Source organism: Pygocentrus nattereri, chromosome 1 (genome assembly GCF_015220715.1).
Source record: "Pygocentrus nattereri isolate fPygNat1 chromosome 1, fPygNat1.pri, whole genome shotgun sequence".
In the NCBI taxonomy this organism is placed as follows: Eukaryota; Metazoa; Chordata; class Actinopteri; order Characiformes; family Serrasalmidae; genus Pygocentrus; species Pygocentrus nattereri.
Genome location: NC_051211.1, coordinates 30,314,717 through 30,336,647, shown reverse-complemented (window position 1 = coordinate 30,336,647; position 21,931 = coordinate 30,314,717). Strand labels below are relative to the sequence as shown.

Here is a 21,931-nt window from a genome sequence, read left to right as displayed (position 1 = left end):
GCAGCCTGTCTTCTGCTCATGGCCAAGCTCCCTCTTACTTAAATGAACTGCTAGTACCACAGACACATCTATGAGCCCTTCGCTCTGTGCATCTCCACTGTCTTCTTCCAACCAGAACAAAACTTAGTACCATGGATGACCGTGCCTTTTGTTCTGCAGCTCCACGCCTTTGGAATGCCCTGCCTGACTGATTGTTTTAAAAAGGGACTAAAGACATATCTTTTTAGGAGGACATATGGACAATAAAGTATCATATTTTATTAGTATTATTTGATTATTTTAATTAATGTTTTATACTGTGAGCACTTTGAGATTTACTATAAATGAAAAGTGCGTTATAAATCCAATATATTATACATATATATATATATATATATATATATATATATATATATATATATAATTATTAAGCAGAAATGTAGTAAATACTGAGCTCTTCGGTAGTATTAGTACTAATACTAACTAATACTAACACTATTACTTATACAACTTAATACTTGTAGTACTAACATGAGTCCTCAATCAATACTTAGTATTTAGCCCTAACTAAAAACTTTCTAAGTTCTTATGTGATACTGAGTGAGTACTCATATATTATGGGTTGATTATCAACTACTGAGCATTTCATATTACTTTCAGTACTAAATCTTACATAAATCAGAAAACTTACATAAACCTGGCTTTGATCCCAGCTGCTGGTTGAAACTACTGTGCCTGTGAACAAGGATCACATTTACATTTATAACACCCAGTGCTGACCAGCACTGCATCTCACCTGACATGATGGTATCAGTGATATTGAGGTTGTTGAGTGAGAGCCCCAGAGACTGGCGTGAGGAAGAGGAAGAGGTGCTGGAGGTTTCAGATGGAGGGCGTGCCGTTTTAGCAGGCGTGGCAGCAGGGGTGGTGTTTCCACTGGACTTCAGCCGGTCATTCTCTGCCTTCAGTAACTCTATCTCATTCTGTTTACAGAGACAGGGAAACCATTAAAGTGCCAGTTCACCATGGACAATGGTATGTCACACAGCTAAATATAGAAGCAGCAGCCATCTGGAAATCATGATTTTTGTCTATGCTACGGTCTATGTTGATTGATAACAGTGTGTCATACCACGTTAAACCACAAACAAATCTATATGGAATTTTTTTATAGATTTTATTATTTGACAACTTAATACATACCATTTAAGGCAAGTGTGTGACAATAAGTGAGGTTAATAGCCTAATCACATCATAACTTATTTCACCTCGTACCTTTTAGCAAGAAAGCTGCATATAAAGAGTTAGTTAGCTGACACCAAATGTGATAAAGTCACTAAATACCACTGCAATGATTATTTCATTAAATCAGTAAGAGGAGAATGCAAAATGAACTTAAACTTGATGTTTATCTCTACTGTTCTGTGACATTTCCTATCTGTTGTACTGTGTCTCTTGTCCAATGTGCCAGACTATTCAAGACTTTCAAGACTTTTTGGACTCATCCGTAATTTAGGCTCACAGTTAATATAATGCTAATTGGTGAAGTATGAACTTCTATTACTTGTTAGCTCACAGATCTAATGTAAAACTAAAGAAGCCGGCACGAAATATGTCTAGAAAGTTAACTTCTAAATCTCTTAAATTCTATGTATCTTATTTGGGTAATTTCAAATGTTCACACTGGTTTCATGTTGGTAGAGTAAAGGCAAAGCTATGTCCCTATAAAGCAAGATAGGTGACCTCAAAAATACTATATACCTGTTTGCAAGTGTGTGTGTTTGTGTGTTGTACCTGCATGCGGTTCATGGCCTCTCGTATCTGGTCCAGATGGTGGGCGGAGCTTAGAGCCTCCAGTCTGATATCAGTGAGCTTCAGCTCCTTCTCCCTCAGCTCATTCTTCAACTGCAGAATGATTTCCGCCTCAGCTTCTGTACACTCACACAGTCTACACGCAAACAGACCGGAGAGAGAACTGATTAACAACAGACTCATATATTAAAATGCCTGGCTGGTGGGTGCAATGCACATCACAGTCCTTTAGAGTGTAAGAATTAGACTCAAAATTAACACTTTATAAACACTTACACACACACAAGCACAGTCAGTGTTGGTTTAGAGGCACATGAAAAGGAAATGTGCAAGGCAGCTAAGGTGTGTTTGGGTAGTTGCTTGTGTGCTTGTTATGTGTCTCTTTAAAGTGTCAGTGACTCATTTGCAAAGCTTTTGTTGGAAGGACACAGCAGTAACTGGTTGATTTTAAGATAGGAAATATGGAAGTGTTAAAGTGGCAGTAGAGTGCAGAAAAGTAAAGAACAGAAAAATTAAATACTGATAGAATTAATATTTCACTTGGTTTTTTAATTCATACTCAATGGTTATTTTGACTGGAAATTAAATTATCAAAAGGGTGGTCTCTGATTTTTGTAATGGGTATTGTGAGTTGTGAGCTGCAGTTTCTCATTAGGTTGAATGAATATCTCACTCTAAATGTAGGTATTGTGATATGAACTGAGTTGTGAGCTGCAGTTTCTCATTAGGTTGAATGAATATCTCACTCTAAATGTAGGTATTGTGATATGAACTGAGTTGTGAGCTGCAGTTTCTCATTAGGTTGAATGAATATCTCACTCTAAATGCAGGTATTGTGATATAAACTGAGTTGTGTGTTTCTTATTAGATTGAATGGGATTTTTATCAGTGTTTTGTAAAGCTTGTCCTACCTCACAACAGTAACTACAAAAGAATACATTTGGGTGGAGCATGGATCTACAAATTAGGTGAATCTAAAAAGCTCTCAAATTCAGGCCAAGCAAAAATGCATAACACATACACAGACAAACACACCCAGACCTACTCCTGATTTAGCAAGGAACTATTTCTACTCTCATATTTTTAACAGGTATCAAAAAATCTCCTCTTTTTGAGCCTTGCTTTCACAACAAATCCAGTTTAACTAAATTTAACTGAGAACTATTGCACAGAAAAGATGACCTGTGAATGGACAAAAGAATGCCGTGTCAGAAACCACATATATTTCACTTAACAACACAAGTGTGTGTTGATTTAGGCATGCAGTTAGGGTGGGGTATCCGTTCCTTATTAGCTACATTAGCCTTGTAGCTCTAGTGCTAAAACTAAAAATAGCAAACTTCAGATGCCAAACATGTCTGTGCTATTTTTGGAGCAAAAGGAAAACAGGGGACATTTTATATTTTGCCAAGGCATCATTTTAAGTCTTGAGTGGAAAAGTCAAGCCGGCATGCACCACTCTTCCCTTTACCGAGATCTGTGCTTGTAGACCACCTGACCATTTAGCCTTTTCTTTGGGGTCCAAATGGGGGAAGCCTTGCTATTACACACACATTTTCTACACAAACACACACAAATGAATAGATTTAAGGCTTGCAAAGTTGAGAAAAAAGAAAGAAGCAGCAAAAGACAATTAAAAGAAAATTAAACGAGAGAGAGAAGATACAAAGAGAAGCTTGAAACAGTCTGACAACACAAAAACGATGACATGTAAAAGCAGTTAGACATTATAGAGAGAGGACTGGTGTAGTGTGTTGGCTTAATGTGTGAAGACATGATGTTGAGGCAGTGTGTGTGTGTATGTGTGTGTGTGTTTGAGTGTGAAACCCCACTGGCCACTTTCTTTTTTGAGCTTTATGAGTTAACCACGTATGTCCACTAAATAAGTGTACAATAACAAACTGTAGCTCATCTGTTGCTGCACAATTTATCAGTCCCTCTCAGCCCCAATTATCATTGGACAGTTTCTGACCACAGATATTGTCTGGATGGTGGATTATGAATCAGCTCAGCAGTGACACTGATGTGGCAGTGGTCATGGTAGTGTGTGTGTGTGTGTGTGTGTGTGTGTGTGTGTGTGTGTGTGTGTGTGTGTGTGTGTTGCTAGTACAAGTGCATCAGACACAGCAATGTTTCTAGGGTTTTTTACACAAATCAGTGTCACTGCTAGATTGAGAGTGAGGACCACACCCAAAAATGTCCAGCCAAGAGGAGTTCTGTGGTTAGAAACTAACCATTGATGAAGTCCTAGAAGATGACCAACACAAACTGTGCATCAACACATCAACAGATAAGCTACAGTCTCTAACTGTACATGAGCAATGTGGAACTACAACAGAGGAGTTTCTGATAAAGTGGCCACAGCAGGTAGGTAAAATGTAGCTGATAAACTCAGTGTTTGTTTATGAGCATTTGTGTGTGTGTGTGTGTGTGTGTGTGTGTGTGTGTGTGTGTGTGTGTGTGTGTGTGTACTTACTCTGTAGTTGAAGGTGAAGTGTGTAAAGTTTGTGTGCTTCCCTGTTGCATGTTGCTGTGCTGTAGTTTGGGGGATGCAGGCAGTGAGTCGATCACTTCCTCCAGCTCATCATGGGCCACCTGCAGCTTTGAGCTTTTCTTCTTTCCAAATGCCTGCTTAAAGGAGCTCCTCAACTGAGAAGACACAGCACACACCGATTTAGTTTAGCACAACCATTTTCCAATCAAACTGAGGTAAACTGTTGCAGATGAATGGGCTAAACTGTAATTAGCAATGAGTTGGCAGAGCTAAACTGCAGTAGGCTGAATAGGTGAACATAAATAAACGTGTTCATGGTTGTGACATCATAACCATGATGAATTCAATACAGACTGTGTTTGCTGATAAGTTCTATATTAGAGCTCTACAATCAATACATAAAGAGGCATCAGATGCTATCATGCCAGAGTTTCTGCATAAACACACAGTGGGGCAGTAACAGGGGCAGCATAAGGGGTCAGGGGGGCAATGGATAGACACTGAATGTATGGACACGCTGACCTAAGCAGGGAAAGAATCAGGAACTTAAAGATGCAACGCTTACACAAGACACTCACTTTTATTGCTGACCACAGCATTCTCTTCTGTACCATCTCTCTCTCTCTCTCTCTCTCTCTGTCTCTCTCTCTCTCTCTCCTTTGTCCTGTTATTTTTCTCTCATTTCCCCTTCTCTCTCTCTCTCTTTCTCTTTCTCTCAGTGTTTCCTGACTGTGAGGCCATAGAGGCTTAAATTAAGCAGATGAATAATTAATGTGTGCATAAATAATAAAGATGTGATTTGCATTCATGAGCTTGAGTCTCATCAGCCCCAGTCTGGAGTCACCCTGAGGGAGATAAGTGGAGAAACATAATCACCCAGTCCCTCTTTCCAAATCACCTCCTGTTTACCTAACCCGCTCTTCACTTAACACCAAAGCCAAGGACAAACAGCTCTTATTAAATCATAGGACAAATAATACAGAAAGCAAACTACATCATCGCCTGGTTAGTGGAATTTACTTGCATAATCTAAGGCTGGCTTTACAAAGAGAAACTATCCTTGAACACTGTCTGGATCTAAATTTCAGTTGTATTTCATTACAGTTGTATTTCTTGCAACTAAACTTGTTTCATGATCACAATAAATGACATCATTTCAACTGATTCATTTTGTAGGCTAGGTAGGCAACTTGCCTGCTGTACTTGACTGCAGTGCAAAAAACACTGAGTACACAAAACACTCAGGCTCTCAGGACACATAATACACACTGCCAATGGCACTGAATCATAATATATTTCTTCTGGATCAATACCGTCAGTAGCAACACTTAGTCCATCTAATGACAGTAACGTCTAGTAAAAGTATCATTACAGAACGTAACTAGAACTGACACTAGCCTGAGCAGGGTGGTGTAATGGGCACATTGATGTTTTTGGGAGGATACTTTGAGGTTAGATAAGCTCCAAGTCTGTCTACAAAAATATACTAATTATACTTATCTTGTGGTTTATTCACATCCTCCTCAGACATTAGTTCATTTAAAGAAACTCCTGCTGCTACTGTAAGTAAAGCTAAACATAGAATGTTATATGCATAATATATGTAAAATAAGGATGGAACTGTAGAACTACAAAGTGCAACCCCCTCCCCCCAACCTCTTCTGTGATAAATGATGTACCATATGATGGGGGTGTCAATAAAGAAGCAATTTCAGGCATTCGCTGAAACACATCATGGGTCTTATAATAACAAAGTAATACTAATACTAATGCTAGTGTTTTTGGCATGTTTGCTAGCACTCATTCTACCAATTTTTGGTCTCTGTCAAAGATAAATTAATAGTTACTCTCTTGATAAATGAGTCACCACAGATATGAAAACATGTCCACACAAATTGTCATACAGAGGAGTAGGGGAGGGCGGGATCATGGGGTATTCTGGACTTTTCAGGGGCAGAAGAAGGGCAAATCTGAGGGCAAACAGGAGATCTGGAGGAAATCTCACTGTAAGCATGCAGTCCACATATGTATGTCCTCTAATTAATCTGTACATGCAGGGAAGGTTCAGAGGGGCTTATCATATTCACCTTGTGTCCTCTGTCCTTTCCCTGGTAGGGTAGTGACAGAGAGAGAGAGAGAGAGAGAGAGAGAGAGAGAGAGAGAGAAGGGGGGGGGGGGGGGGGGGGGGGGCGCAACAGCGAGAAGGCCAAACAGCCAAAAGCGTGTGAGTTTAGAAACTATCTGTAAAAGCAGGCTGTGCCTTCCAATGAGAGATGAAAGATTTAGCACTGATTGTTTTCCATAATCTTATACATGTATATCTAAATTCTTATTCTTAAATGTCTATTTGCGTCATAGATATATAGTTATATTATATATAATATACTATAATATATAAATATATATAAATATATATATTATATTTGACTCCTTTATCCCCAAGACAATACTATTTATGATGTTTAATTAACAACGTCTGCTTCTGCAGTTCAAAATATATACAGTAGGGGGTGGTGATGTACCTTTTTCTTCTTTCGGCTGCTCCCTTTAGGGGTCGCCACAGCGGATCATCTGCCTCCATCTTGCCCTATCCACTGCCTCCTCTACTTTTACACCAACCATCTCCATGTCCACCTTCACTACATCCTTAAACCTTCTCTGAGGTCTACCTCTTCTCCTTCTACCCGGCAGCTCCATCTCCAACATTCTTTGACCAATATATCCACTATTCCTCCTCAACACATGTCCAAACCATCTCAACCTGGCCTCTCTGGCTTTATCTCCAAACTGCTCCACCTTCACTGTCCCTCTGTTCTGCTCATTTCTAATCTTGTCCATCCTTGTCACTCCCAACGAAAATCTCTGCATCTTCATCTCCACCACCTCCAGCTCAGCCTCCTCTCTTTTAGACAGAGCCACTGTCTCCAAACCATACATCATATCAGGACACACTACTGTCTTGTAAACCTTCCCTTTCACTCTTGCTGCTATCCTTCTGTCACACATCAGCCCTGACACCCGTCTCCACCCACTCCATCCTGCCTGCACCCTCTTCTTCACCTCTTTTCTACACTGTCCATTGCTCTGGATGGTTGACCCAAGATATTTGAAGTCATCCACCTTTACGACCTCTACTCCTTGAATCTTCACCTTTCCAGCTGCCTCCCTCTCATTCACACACATGTATTCCGTCTTGTCTCTACTGACCTTCATTCCTCTCCTCTCCAGTGCAAACTTCCACCTCTCCAGATTCTCTTTCACCTGCTCTCTACTCTCACCACAGATTACAATGTCATCTGCAAACATCATGGACCATGGAGCCTCCTGCCTGACCTCATCTGTCAACCTTTCCATCACCATTGCAAACAAGAAGGGGCTCAAAGCTGATCCCTGATGTAACCCTACCTTCACCTTGAAACCATTTGTCACTCCAACTGCACACCTCACCACTGTCTCACTATCCTCATACATGTCCTGCACCACCCTAACATACTTTTCAGCTACACCTGACTTCCTCAGATAGTACCACGGTTCCTCTCTTGGCCCCCTATCATATGCCTTCTCTAGATCCACAAAGACACAATGTAGCTCCTTCTGACCTTCTCTGTACTTCTCTACCAACACTCTCAATGCAAAAATTGCATCTGTGGTACTCTTTCTGGGCATGAAACCAAACTACTGCTCACTGATATGAACCTCTCACCTTAGCCTTGCTTCAACAACTCTTTCCCATACCTTCATGGTGTGGCTCATCAACTTTATACCTCTGTAGTTACTGCAGCTCTGCACATCACCCTTGTTCTTAAAAATGGGGACCAGTACACTCCTTCTCCACTCATCAGGCATCCTGTCACTCTCCAGGATTTTGTTAAACAACCTGGTTAAAAAGTCCACTGCCTTCTCTCCTAAACATCTCCATACCTCCACAGGTATGTCATCTGGACCAACTGCCTTTCTTCATCCTTTTTAAAGCTGCCCTCAATTCCACCTTACTAATTCTTTGCACTTCCTGATCCACTATCTCTCCCCCGTTGTCCTCCTCTCTCTCTCGTTTTCCTCATTCATTAGTTTTTCAAAGTACTCCTTCCATCTACTCAACACTCTCTGTTCACTCAAGGGGGTGGTGATGTACCAATTGTATATATTGGTGATATACTGGTCACATAAATGAACTGAAATCTGCTGTGGCCTGTGTGTGCATACATATACAAAAATAATTATACATATTTCTTTGATGTGTGATGCAAATAAAATATGTAGTAAAATAAAGTTAAAAACATTCTTCCTGCACAATTTAATTGTTCAGAGTGCTGATGTGAAATGCTTTATGGTGGTGATAGGAACCAGGGGTTGTGAAATCTACAGCACATGATAAAATACAATATATCAAATTTACCATCCAAAAGAACTAGTGAACCTACATGTGTGATCTAAGTATTTATATGACTTCTGTAAAATAGTGGTTTTGTTTGGACACTATTTTTCCAAACAACATCCTGCATGCACCTCTCACTATCAATTTTAAAAATACATTTTAGATCTAAATCTTCTCAAAATTATTGTAAAACCAACTCTCAAACATCAGGCAGTGCATCCATAACAATTTCATTAATAACTTTCTCTGATGGAGCTTTTAGAGGCATTAAAGTCTTCAGATATCTGGGTCCTATCACCACCACTGTGAACAATTCTCGGTAAGTTTCTCTAGACCACAGCATTTCACACCAAGCCACTCTGAATGACTTTATTTAGATCTGAACCGTTTAATTAACCACTTAGCCTCTTGAATAGATAAGGGATCATGTTGATGAGTAGAATAACAGTTAAATACACTAAGTGTGACCTCTTGTGGTGTGTGTGTGTGTGTGTGTGTGTGTGTGTGTGTGTGTGTGTGTGTGTGTGATAGACTCACCCAGCTCTTTTTCTTCTTTTTCTTGTCCTCAGCATCCTTGCTGCTGCCCATGCTGGAGTGACTGGCTGCACTGTTAATGCTGGACATGCTGTCAGAGGAGTGCTGCCGACGGATCTTCAGATCTAATGCACAAGCACAAAAGACATACACGCACACATATATATATATATATATATATATATACATTTTTTTCTCAGGGTCAGTGTTCTTAGCATAGGATACTGACCAGACTCCTTGAGGATATTCCATATCCTTAATAACTTTAAAAACTTTTGAAAGAAAATAACTTTTACTTAGTGTCTACTTAGTGTTACTGAGCACAAGTTCCCAAATAGCATCTAAGTGTTCAGATCCTCTTAACTGGTACAGAAAGCTCAACCATTTAAGAATCATCTTTGTGCTGTGATGCTTTTAGGAACCCAGCCCTGTATAGTTTTTGTGTAACTATTGCTGATATAATCACTGCTTTATGCATGACTGGATGACTGAAGTAAGTTACAGAATGTAGATCCACTGTGCATCATAATGTTTTGGAATTTGCATGTGTTTGTGGGTAGACATACCTCTGTGCAAGTGGTCTGGTCCATTGAGAGCAACCTGAATGGCAGTTTGTGCATCAGTGTTCTGAGTTTTTAGGGATTCTATAGTCTCTCTCAGCTCCACCAACTCTGACTCCTACAACATACACATTGCATACACAAAATATTAACTGACCCTGTATTTCCACTCACTAGTAACTTTATAAGAAACACTTGCTTTTGTCCTAATATCACAAAGAGTCTGATAGGGTATATCTATTACATAAAAGTCTGGACCTCTTTCATAAAGAAGCCCCTCTCCAGTTTAGCTCACTAGTCTTGACAACAGAGGTTTAGTGAATGAGGGAAACTTAGTATTTTGTCTTGAAACAGATTTAAAAAATAGCGCACTGGAAGGAGTATAAAAAAGCAATACTATAGTCTATGACAACTGTAATACAGTCAAGCTAACAGTTATAATATATTTGTGTATGCATGTGTATGTGTTACCTTTTGCTCTGCCGTCATGGTTAGACTCTGTAGGCGGCAGGTCATGTTTGCCAAACTCTTCTCAAACGCTGCTACCAGATGTGCCTGTACACACAAAAATCTTAACTTAATTTTAAGCTTAAAACATAAAAAAAGACTATTTAAATGTCATTCAGTTCCAGAAGCATATCATATATTAAAATCCACATGCAGAAACATATCTTACACTCTGATGTAACACAGAGACAAATGTAGGGCAAGGCACAGCCTAACATGGGGTTGCTGTTCTAGTTTGTAGTTAAAAATCGATTTCCCAGTGTTTGACAGCATCTTTTCAATGATTCATTTTGATGCAGATATCTTTGTGTGATTCAGTTGAGAGGCTTGTTTGGTTCAAATAATAATGAATTATATCATGTTTGCATCAATTGACTTTATTTGTGACTCTTACATGAGGTAAGGTCACATTTGTGTTTGTAGCACTTTCTGCTGACCTGAATACCAAAGGCTGGCTCTCCAAACAAAGTTTATAGATGTTCAGGTTGCTTGTACAGTAAAAATGATTATATTTGCTGCAATGTTTAGAAAATTATTCAGTTTTAAAAAAACATACCTTTGAAAAGTTTAGCTCTGTTTAATACTTTTTTCTGTTTTAACCCCATGAGACAAGCTTAGGAAAAAAACAGCTAATCTTTGGAGCATCACTGCTTCTCAGTTCTTTGAGTTATTTTTATATATAATTGAATTTAGGTGTTCCAGTCACTTCCATCCCCACATGTGTATAAAGCCGAGCCCCTAGGCCTGCAGACTGCTTCTACAAACATTAGTGAAAGAATGGGTCACTCTCAGGAGCTCAGTGAATTCCAGCGTGGTACCGTGATTGGACGCCACCTGTGCAACAGGTCTAGTCATGAAATTTCCTCACTACTAAATATTCCACAGTCAACTGTCAGTGGGATTATAACAAAGTGGAAGCGAACAACAGCAACTCAGCCACAAAGTGGTCAAATGACAGAGTAGGGTAAGCGGATGCTGAGGCGCATAGTGTGCGGGGGCATCAACTTTCTGCAAAGTTGGAAATATAGTATATATATATACAGATAGATAGATATGGATGGATGGATGGATGGATGGATGGATGGTTTTAAAAAGCCTAAAGATAAACGCATAAACGCATAAACGCAATTGTTTTTTGTAGTGTTAAGATTATGTCATTTATTTTGGTATGTAGACGAACAGCAAGAAGTAGAGGATCTGCGATCTGTCTAACAAAGCAGATTCAACTTAGGCTTTCTGAGTAAGTTTCATCTTCACAAAAACAGATGGATGAAGTTATCTTGTTTTACAACAATAGCTAACAACTTTCTCTGTTAATCCAGGTTTAGAAACTCAGGCTGTGATTATTCCAGGTTTAGATACTCAGATTGTGATTAATCCAAGTTTAGATATTCAGACTGATGAATCCTAGAGTGTATGCATATGGAAGTGTGATGTTTATGATGAACTTCCAATCATGTGAAACAATGATAAAGAATGGTAATGGAAAAAATGGTAAGAAACAACACTGGTCTCACTGTCACCAGAGTTGGATCAAGCTAAGCTTAAAGCTAGCTTGATAAGCAAGAAATATTATGTCGTGCAACAAACCCATCGGATTGAGAATTCTGAGAAGGTGATCTGTGTAAATTGTAACTTACTAGTACCTGAAACAAGCATCCAGTCATGACCAAGGCATATTTTTAAAATTTATATACACATACAGCATACGCATTTAGAACTGGCTAATATTACAGATAGCTTATGGTATTCATGGCTATTGGTTAGTAGATAATTTATAGTATTTATAGTATTTAAAGTGCCTTCAAAAAATCCTCCTTAAGGCCCCCAAAAGCCTTCAGAAGGGCCTGAATGTAGCTCTTAAAGAGTTAAAGCAAAACTGTGTGCTTCATTGCTCCTGTATTGCAGCTGAAGTTGCACTCCTATTCCTCCCTACACACACACACACACACACACACACACACATACTGCCTGCTGGGAGATGTCCACAGCTTTGAACTTTGGCTGCAGTTTAACTGAACATGGCTGAGTTCAAAGCAGACTGAATGTGGAGAAATGTGCGAATATGAACACGCTGCCGGCTGGGGCTCAGGAGGAGGAGACATAAAAATAATAAAAATTACACCTCTGATCTGAGCACAGGCCCTAAGATCAGCCCTTGTTCAGACAAAGGCATATGAGCACACATACATTCACTCAGGCACTCAATTATGAACAACCGACTCTGATCCTACTGTGAGGGTTATTAGAGTCATATGCAAAAGTTTGAAAGCCCCTGTACAAATGACATGCTTTGTTGATTTTCTAAGTGGACATACTGAGTGCACATCCTTCAAAGCGAAAATGACATTTTAAATGACATTTTAGTGAACAATTTCTTTATTGAAATATATTGAAAAGAAAAACATAAAATATTAAATGTACATTTAATTACTATACACAACCACCAGAGAACCATCACATGGCTTCCGAGATTTTAACCCTTGTGTTCATGTTTTATTACTCAGTGGTTTGGTGAACTCACCGCATTATTGTTTTTTTTTTGTTTTTTTTTAATCAATGCAGTCATAATGTATGCAAAAATACCTGATATTTAAATATTACAAGTGGCCACACACACACACACACACACACACACACTCGTATATACACACACACACACACACACACACACACACTCACACACTCACACTAACAGCAGGCTGTGTTGGAGAAGAACAGAGTAAAGGGACACAGTACATCCACACTTTTATTCCCCACAGGTTCAACCAACACCACGTGGGAAAGTGTAGGGGTGTAGAGTATGAAGTCACTGAAAATGTGTTATATATTCTTCAAAGAAAATGAGGAAAGGCCAAGGAATCTGAGTTTGAAATAAAAATAAATACATTTTTTTTGTTTTGATAAATATGGGTCAACACCACACAAGGCTTAAATGTAATGTTCATAATGATTACATAGTGGTAAATCTGAAAACATCCTGCACCTCTTTACCATGAATGGATTTTAAAAATGGGTTTTAGGCCAAAACCTCCTCTAAACTATTATAAAACAATGTCTCAGGAATGAGGCAACAACTGTGAACTAAGTTTCTCTAGAACAGAATGTTTCATACCAGACTATTCTGAATAACTTTGGTACTGAACAAACAATGTTTCACTACTTAGTAGTATTTAAGAATTTCTATATTTACCACAAAAATATTGAACTTTGCTTCTCATCCTTAATGCATCTATTTGTCTATACATTATTTTGAGAATATTTCAAGTGACAGAATAAGAGTAATAGAGTGAATTCAGCCAAGCACTGAAAGACATCACACCACATGCTCCGCTGAATCTAACACTATAAAAACAGAGCATGCGACCTGTACTGCACTGTCTGTCCATCTATCTGTCAATCCACCTGACCGTCAGTACATCTTCAGTACAGGTACAGATTAAAGCCCAGTGAAGCTCATCTAAACCAGAGCACAGATAAAGCCCTCTACACTCACACTACTGTTCAAACGTTTGTAATAATTTGTCATATCAATATATAATATTACACACAATGACATCCTATTCAATCAACTGCAATTCAACCAAATAATTCCAAATGCATTCAGTGATGTTGAGGTCTGACACTGGGGTGGTCAGTCCATTGTTTTAAGAACACCAGCAGCTTCTTTGTTTGTTTTCCTTTTCTCAGTAAAGGCTTCATTATGCAAGCAAATGATCTTATATTTAATCTCCTCAGAAAGATCTCCTGAATAACTTGTGCAGAAGTGCCTCTTGTGTGCTCTGATATCTATTCTGGAAAGTTTGGCTTTAAAACAGCTCACACTCTTCCCCCTGCCACTCTGAGATCATACAGACAACCAGCGTCTTTTGCTCCATCAAAATCCTCACTCAAATGTCAGCTACACACTCGCCCTTCACTCCCCCGCCGCCCTCATCATCTCGCCGGAGACAGAACACGCTCCCTGTCCAGCCCCAGCCTTCATCCTCTGCTCTATCTCTTTCTGGTTGTGTAATACAGAGCTGAGTGTGATACATTACCTCAGCACAAAAATGCCTTTTGATACACAATGTTATATGTAATATTTTGAAACAATGTACAAAATCAAAATGATCAAAAATATATATACTTTTTTCAATAATGTATCAAAAATATGATATCTGTAATCAAAGTATTACAGTTTGGATGTGTAGCAAATATTTTTACACATTTATACATCACTTTTCATTATGGACACCATATATACATCAAGAGGCAGTTCAAATTTGCTGTAATGTTATGTTGCCTAGATAGCAGCAATGATATAGAAGTGAATTCTGCATGTAAATCTTTGAAAATCTTTGTTTAGTGATGATGGCATGACGTTTTTAGCCTAATATCATCCATCAATCCATTGTTGAGTAATTGCCATTTTCTGGTGGTTTGTGATAAAATATTTTGTTTAAAACAGCAAAAAATTCTGACTCTGACTCTGAAAATGGTCACAAATCCACAAAGAACATTCTAGAATCACTAGCAAGGTCTAAGGTGTTAACCAACAGAAGCTTCAGAGCTTCAGAATACTAAACAGTAAAGTAAAAACAGATGCTCTATTATTCAAGTTATTCAGGCCAGACTGAGGTGAAATGCATTAAACGTTAATCATCCAGCCACCTACTCTAACCAAGAGCTCTCAATGTGCATGCAATTCTGAATATAATTACAGCAAAACTACTGAAGTAGTTACACAAGAGTAGTGTTGTTTGATGAAGGAAAGAACTGGAGCGTCTTAGCCCAATATCTAAAATTTCTCTGGAAAAAACTGCATCTGTCACTCAAAGAACTACAAAAGGCACTACTGATCTAAACCAAAGAAGAGGAGTGCTTAAATTGGACGCTCTGGCGTCAGAACCACACTCACATTGGCTGCCAGCTGGGATGTCAGGGCCGCAACCTTTTCCTGGGATGCATCCAGCTCCCGTCGCAGCTTTCTGATTTGCTGTAAAGAGAAAAACAGTTTCTAAAGCCATTATATGACAAAGTCCTATAAACAAGAATTTTTTGTTCAACTTATCAAAATAATGCATTGGCCCTTAATCATAAAAGTATCAAATCAGATCACAAAATGAGCGCATGAGTTTTGTCAGTTCCTAATTTCATCTTTGGTACATCTCTGTGATGAAACTGGTAAGCAGTGTGTATGTATCTGAGCATGAAAAATGCTTAATTTTTGGTTCAGTAATAAACATCATTGTTAATACTGATAATACTGTCAATAATAACAGTAAACAGTGAACATCAATGATGATGCTAACAACTGTGCACATCTATAAACTTTGAACAGTGAATTATGTTCACACTAATACAAACAAATGTGACTATACCTTCCATTTAAAGACTTTTTTAAACTACAGATACAGTAAATAATTACTATCCAAACTAAACAAAACATAGCTTACCTAGTGCAGTACAAACTATCTAATATACTGTAATAATAGCTAAATCAGGTAATGTTTAAGGAATACAATTTCACTATGCAATCACATCACTGTATCATCCTAAATAAAGCGAAATCCATGTTGTTCAATTTACATTTTAGTCTTTTCAGTCATTATTACTTTAACACTGTCAAGCTACTTTAGCTCTGGCCAGTTGTGGCAGCAGTGCACTCTCTGCTTGACCTCAAACTCCATCTATGAGGACAACTATACACCTCTGAAGTCATGCGTCAGGTCTATATCATGAACTCTGAATCGAAAAAAGTTTTCTATGTGACAGAAATAAATGGCTAACAAGGCACATCAACTCAATTCACAAATCAGTCACTAATTGGTTTGCATGTCACTCATGAAATTTACATATGTTTCTATGCAACTTTGATGAATCAGGGCCCCGGTATACATACAAATATATAAAAATTTTAATACAATGTAGTCAAAGTAGATCAAACATTGTATCAAAATTTTGACATAAAAACACATTGTATCAAAATCATAATACAGTATCTTGATACGTATCGATTGTATCGAATTGTATCAAACATTGTATCAAAAATTTGATACAATGTATCATTGATCTAAGTGTAAACAAACAAAAAAACTGTACCGTGGTATTTCGGACTGTTTGCCCCTTGATTGAAAAGAAAAGAATACAATTAAACAATTAACTCTATGTTGCACTCTCATCTGAAAACAAGTATGGCAATAAGCAAGAGATTCATAACATGTACATAAAGGCAGATGCAATATGATTATTACACAACAGATGTATCGGAACTCATTAGTAGAAGACATTTAACAGGAATGAGGTTCACACAGCTTAATATTAATAACAAATTTTAAAAAGATGTCAAAAATGTTAATAACATTTGTCCAAGACTGGATGCATGTTAGTGCGGTTACTGTAGATCTCATTCATTAAAAGCAATGCAACATAGAGTTAAACTGTTTTGGTCGTCTGTGGGACCAACTCAGGTAAACACAGGCTAAGTAATCAAACTTAAATAATGTGCTTCTGTGGAAATAACTGATTTGGATTATCAACAGTTGCCTATACAGAAAGCATATCACTGTTTGAGCTCTGATTGGATTAGTATTTACTACACAGGCACATTTTTACAAACAACAGAAAGGATCGTACCTCAGAGTGTGCCTTTTCCTCCGTCTGGATGGGAAAAGTTCAGAGTAAAAAAACAGGAAATGTGTAAAACATACATTATGAATCACAACCCTTCACATCACCCAGAGCTTTACAGTCACAAGCGCCTCCACTGAGACCCAACACAGAGATTCTGACATAATCACATTAACCCTAACAGATTACCACAGATCAGAACAAGGTCAAGGTTCTGATTAGAAGGAAAATGTAAATTACAGACCACACAAGCCATCTGTCACCAGTTTTAATGAAGCTGTTACACCCGTTAGTACCTGATATGTAACCTGAAGTTGGACAGTTAGCATAAACCATTCATTAACAGGTGTACAGGTAATACAGACAGGTGGTTACAGTGATGGCATGACTGCCCTTTACCTTGCCAAGAAAGAAGAGCACCTGTAAGTGAGAGAGTGTATGTGTATTTAAGCAGAGGGGATGGTCTGTCTTACGAAGCACATTCAAAAACCTACATTGTAAAAAATGATTCAATGTTTTAACTTAAAATAAAGTTAGTAACCTGGTTGCCTTACAATTTTGAGTGTATTAAACTTCTAATATAATCTGTGTTTTACACTGAACATCAAAATTATCAATACATGTGACTATATACATGTGACATGTTTCCTCCTCTGAAAACCGATATTTGATTATTTATTTTTCACTGCAAACATCTCAGTGAGGTTTCTAAGTGTTTGCTGATTCTACATGTACTATAAAGCAAAATGACTTCTTTACCGGAAGCTCGGTCAAATCAAGAGCTGTTTACTATCTGAACCTGCCCTGGAGTAGGTTAAGCATGCAGCATAGGTTGCCATGGTCACTATCAAAAATGATCTTCCATCATGAGACCTATCATCTAGGGTTGAAGTTCATGTTGAGGTTTAATATCAGCTAAGGCTGAGTAATAAAGCCTGCTGCAGTTGACATGAATGAACCTGGATTTACCAGAGCTTCTTTCAGTGCCATTACATAATGTTTACATTTTGCACCCTGTTTATATCATAAAACACATTAATTATTATGACCATTATTATTGCTGTTGTTTTCATTGCCATCATTTCTCAGCTGGAGATACACCAACAAACATGCATTTGTAAGTGAAAAGTTTTTTTCTAATAAAATAACATAATGACTTTGATGATTATTTTAAAAAGATAAAAAGTCTACTAGTCAAACTTGTAGTTTTTGTAGTCAAACTACTAGTCAAACTACTGAAGTCAAACTTCAAACATGGGCTTGAAACATATGAATACTTTTATCACCAATGATACACAGACTAGGAACACAAAGAAGAAAGAAATGGAGCTGGAATAAACGGATTACAGCATTATGACATTGGAACTTGTCATGTGAAACTTGATGCAAGTTACCACCTAAATTAAAAATCTGATCCTTTTCAGCCTTTTAATCTAACAAAGTGAGGGGAAGAAAACCGATCTGTTCTCCTTCATAGACAGAACCTGGTTGCTGGTTGAGGAAAAAAAGGTTTCTCTCAATCTGAAAGCATCACTTTACAGCACTACCAGGGACTTAAAACATTTATGCCCTACTTACATGCTAAGAAATATTCAATTACTTTTTAACATTTGTTTATTGAATATTGGTGCTGTTTTATTTAGAGAATATGAGCAGAGAATGATACTGACCGCAGAGTATAAGGAGGAGGTACTGGAGACCAGAGACAGAGATGATCCATGGACTACAGATGCAATAGAGAAAACATCAGTAAGCAACAATAAACAACAATAAACAACAAAATTTAATATACTCAATCTGAAGTATACATAAATATGGATCATTTAGATTTCTTGAATTAATCTTAATTGAAATCTTATAAAATGAGATGCTGAAGACTTTGTATTGCATTTCCCAAGGAAATGTATTATTTACTTATATTTAGTATTAAATTATTATTTAGTTATATACTTATACAATAAGTAAAGACGTGTGACATCAGGGTGATGCACCTTCATCTGTACTGTCCCGGAATGATCCAGATCGGCTCATGGCTCGTGGTCGTTCCTCCAGTGAGGTGGCACTGCCACCCAATGCTCGACCTTCAGCAAACAGCTCAAATCGGTCCTGCTCTGGGATACTATTAGAGCGACTCATGCTGCCACTGGACAGGGGATACTGGGACATACTGGTGGGGCTCACTGAAGGGTAAACATACACACAAGCAGAATTCATTAGACACATTAGACACATGCATTATCGGCCAGTTTAAAGAGATTACTTGGTCAAATGCATTGGTCAAATGCATTTAAATGGAATAGAACAATGATATTTCATAAACTTATATATACTGGAAAGGCTAGATTTTGTAAACTTGCATAGGCTTGAATAGTGATATTTTATTAACTTATGCAGGTTGGAATACTAATATTTCATGGATTCGTGCAGGTTGGAATACTGATATTTTAGGAATTTTGCAATAGTGAGGTTTTTTTTAACCTACATAGGTTGGAATAGTGATATTTTCCTGCACTAGTGCAAGTGGATCCAGGAGGTGATAGTGGACTTCCTGTGTCCTGCAACCCTCCAGTGGAGTGAGAGCGCAACCATTCTTTCCCTTCATCATGAGACGTCTGTCTGGAAGAGGGAGGGTGTCTGAAAAAAAGAGACACACATAACCCCTGAAGTTATAAGACCATAGAATATTATTGTAGCCTTGTATTATAACCTCTCTCTCTCTCTGTCTCTTTCTGTCTCTCTCTCACACACACACACACACACACACACACACACACACACACACACACACACACACACACAATGACATCCATACTGTACATATATTTACACATGTATACACACATGACTTACACAAGTCTCACTACTACAAATTTTTAATTAACTACTATGTATTATTCAGTAACTACTACAAATTATTCAGTTGCTATTATGAAATGTATGTGTATGTTCTGCAGTTCAGTAGGGGAACTGAAATGTGAACCTGCATATGGAAGCTGACTAACAAATGTAAATCACTTTAACCATTAAATTACAGACAAAACATCTTCTGCCTCCAAATACATGACTTATTCCTGTCTTACTGAAAATGGGTAACAATGAAAAACAAAAAACATTTCCAAATTTCAAAGGAAGGCAAGATGTCCTCACGCTTTTCAGTGTTCACATAAGCACACTAAAGAAAGCGCCCGTCTTTATTCTCTCTATTTCATCTGCAGCTCCAAGATTGCAACGCAGTCTTATCTCCGGCATTAAAAAGCAATTCAGTTTAATCCCACCGAGTGGCTAATGGAGTTCACATTCATCACTGTCACTGCTGACCGTTGTAACGGCTCTATGTGAACTCCAGCACACTGTCCGCAAAAATGTCTTCAACACACACAGGTGCTGTTGCCTCTCCAGTTTTTTCTATCTCCCTGATTGGGGCTGATTGTTCTTTTCATCACACTGCTGTGTGTGTAATTGCTGGGTTTTGTGTGTATGTGCTGCGCACACATACACAAACTTTAAAAATCCGCTTAAACTGAGCATTCCCCCACAGTGGTTTGAAAGGCGATACGCTGCTTTGATTTCCACTTTCTCTAAGCAATAATTGCAGCTATAGAGGTCGTACAGAGGATTTGCTGGAAGTCTGCATGTTTCAAAAGCTTTCTGCCCAGGCAGCAAATTAATGCAGTTATATAAAAGGCACTTAAAAGTAAAAGTAAACTGTTAGTAACTAAACGACAAATGTCTGATTAACAACATTCAACCTTCAAACTAATCTTTTTAGCTATGCTAACATTCTTTAGTCCATATTTATAGACAACAGTGTGATACAGTGTCAGAAACCTAATAAGCAAGTCTATTTCAGGTTAACAACTCAACACAGTTTGAGGCTTATTAGAAGATTCAGGTATGCAGTTAGCACTAAGCTAATTGCTAATAAACGTCCATTAGACCTCATAGCTCCAGTGCAAAACTAAGGAACCTAAAGAAAAATAGAGAAACAAACTTCAGACAAACATGTCTAGGCTGACATTTGTGCTAAAGGGAGAGGAACTGTGTAATTAATATTTTTAATTAAACTACATTGCGCAAAATCACTATTATGTCATCACTCATAGATTAGTATTAGTTTGGGCCACAGTATTAGTTTATTGAAATTAAATACTTTTTACTCCTTTTCAATTAGACCTGCAGATCAGAAAGACCATGAGATTTAAAATTATTCCCATGCATTTTTGATTGTTTTTCTTTTATTAAGGCATCCAACCCAATTGATATCAATGAAAACTAAAACTGTATCACTATAAGACTAAATTCCAGGCTAGTAAACTATTCAGAGCAAACCAGGTGGTTATGTCAGTGGTTGCGCCCTCCTGAAATTCATGGTCGCATACAGCATACTACTTACTATGTTTGTTCCCAATAAGCATGTGAACAGTATGTAGCAGGCTATTTCTAACACACCTTTAGTGAATAACCCCAGCATCGCATATCCTTTTTTTTTTTTTATCCTCTTACCTGCTAGTCAGTGATCGGCAGATACATTTCGACTTGTTTCATTGTATACAGACAATAAAAATGTTGTTCATTTGCACTTGTGATCAAGATCTGTCTCTGGGAACCTCTAAATGTGCTTTGAGTAATCTGAATATAATCCACAGTGTTACGAAGGGGTGTTTACACTTGGCTTTTCATGTAGTCAGGTGAAATACGTGAAAACGGATGTTAACGCAGGGTGTAAACCTGCCTTTAATATTATCTGTTTACACACTTCTCTTTCCTTTTCTTTAGGGATGTAATGCTCCATTTAGACCACAGCTGGATTTGATTCTCAGTACAGGGTTCATGATGCTCTCATGATATTTTGAAGAAAATTTGAAAGAAGAGAAACAGTAACTATAATTATATTGTGGATCACACTAACAATATTAGAGCTTGGAGGCAGAAGTACAGCTTTAGTGGGCCTGAATTTCTGGTCCAAACCCAATTGAGTCCAATTCAAACAGAGCATTTTGATGCTCTGATCAGAGCCCGACAAAATTTTGTTTATACCTGACCTGACCCAAATCACTT

General features: G+C 38.0%; 1 protein-coding gene across 8 annotated transcripts in view; it reads right to left on the bottom strand.

Moving 5' to 3' along the window:
* nav3 (neuron navigator 3) overlaps positions 1-21,931 on the bottom strand; it is a 366,751-nt gene that overhangs the window by 18,042 nt on the left and 326,778 nt on the right. For 5 of the 8 annotated variants that reach the window (XM_037540025.1, XM_037540035.1, XM_037540009.1 and 2 more), the window contains 13 exons: positions 19,356-19,507; positions 18,865-19,053; positions 18,544-18,596; positions 16,880-16,903; positions 16,346-16,369; positions 15,162-15,239; positions 10,226-10,309; positions 9,761-9,872; positions 9,198-9,319; positions 6,373-6,393; positions 4,268-4,440; positions 1,774-1,927; positions 776-962 (listed from right to left, as the gene is read on the bottom strand). In XM_037540025.1, the coding sequence (XP_037395922.1) occupies positions 776-962; positions 1,774-1,927; positions 4,268-4,440; positions 6,373-6,393; positions 9,198-9,319; positions 9,761-9,872; positions 10,226-10,309; positions 15,162-15,239; positions 16,346-16,369; positions 16,880-16,903; positions 18,544-18,596; positions 18,865-19,053; positions 19,356-19,507 (1,373 nt within the window). The remainder of the gene's footprint in view (positions 1-775; positions 963-1,773; positions 1,928-4,267; positions 4,441-6,372; positions 6,394-9,197; positions 9,320-9,760; positions 9,873-10,225; positions 10,310-15,161; positions 15,240-16,345; positions 16,370-16,879; positions 16,904-18,543; positions 18,597-18,864; positions 19,054-19,355; positions 19,508-21,931) is intronic. The other 3 variants (XM_037540015.1, XM_017709107.2, XM_037540018.1) reach the window with 3 other exon arrangements.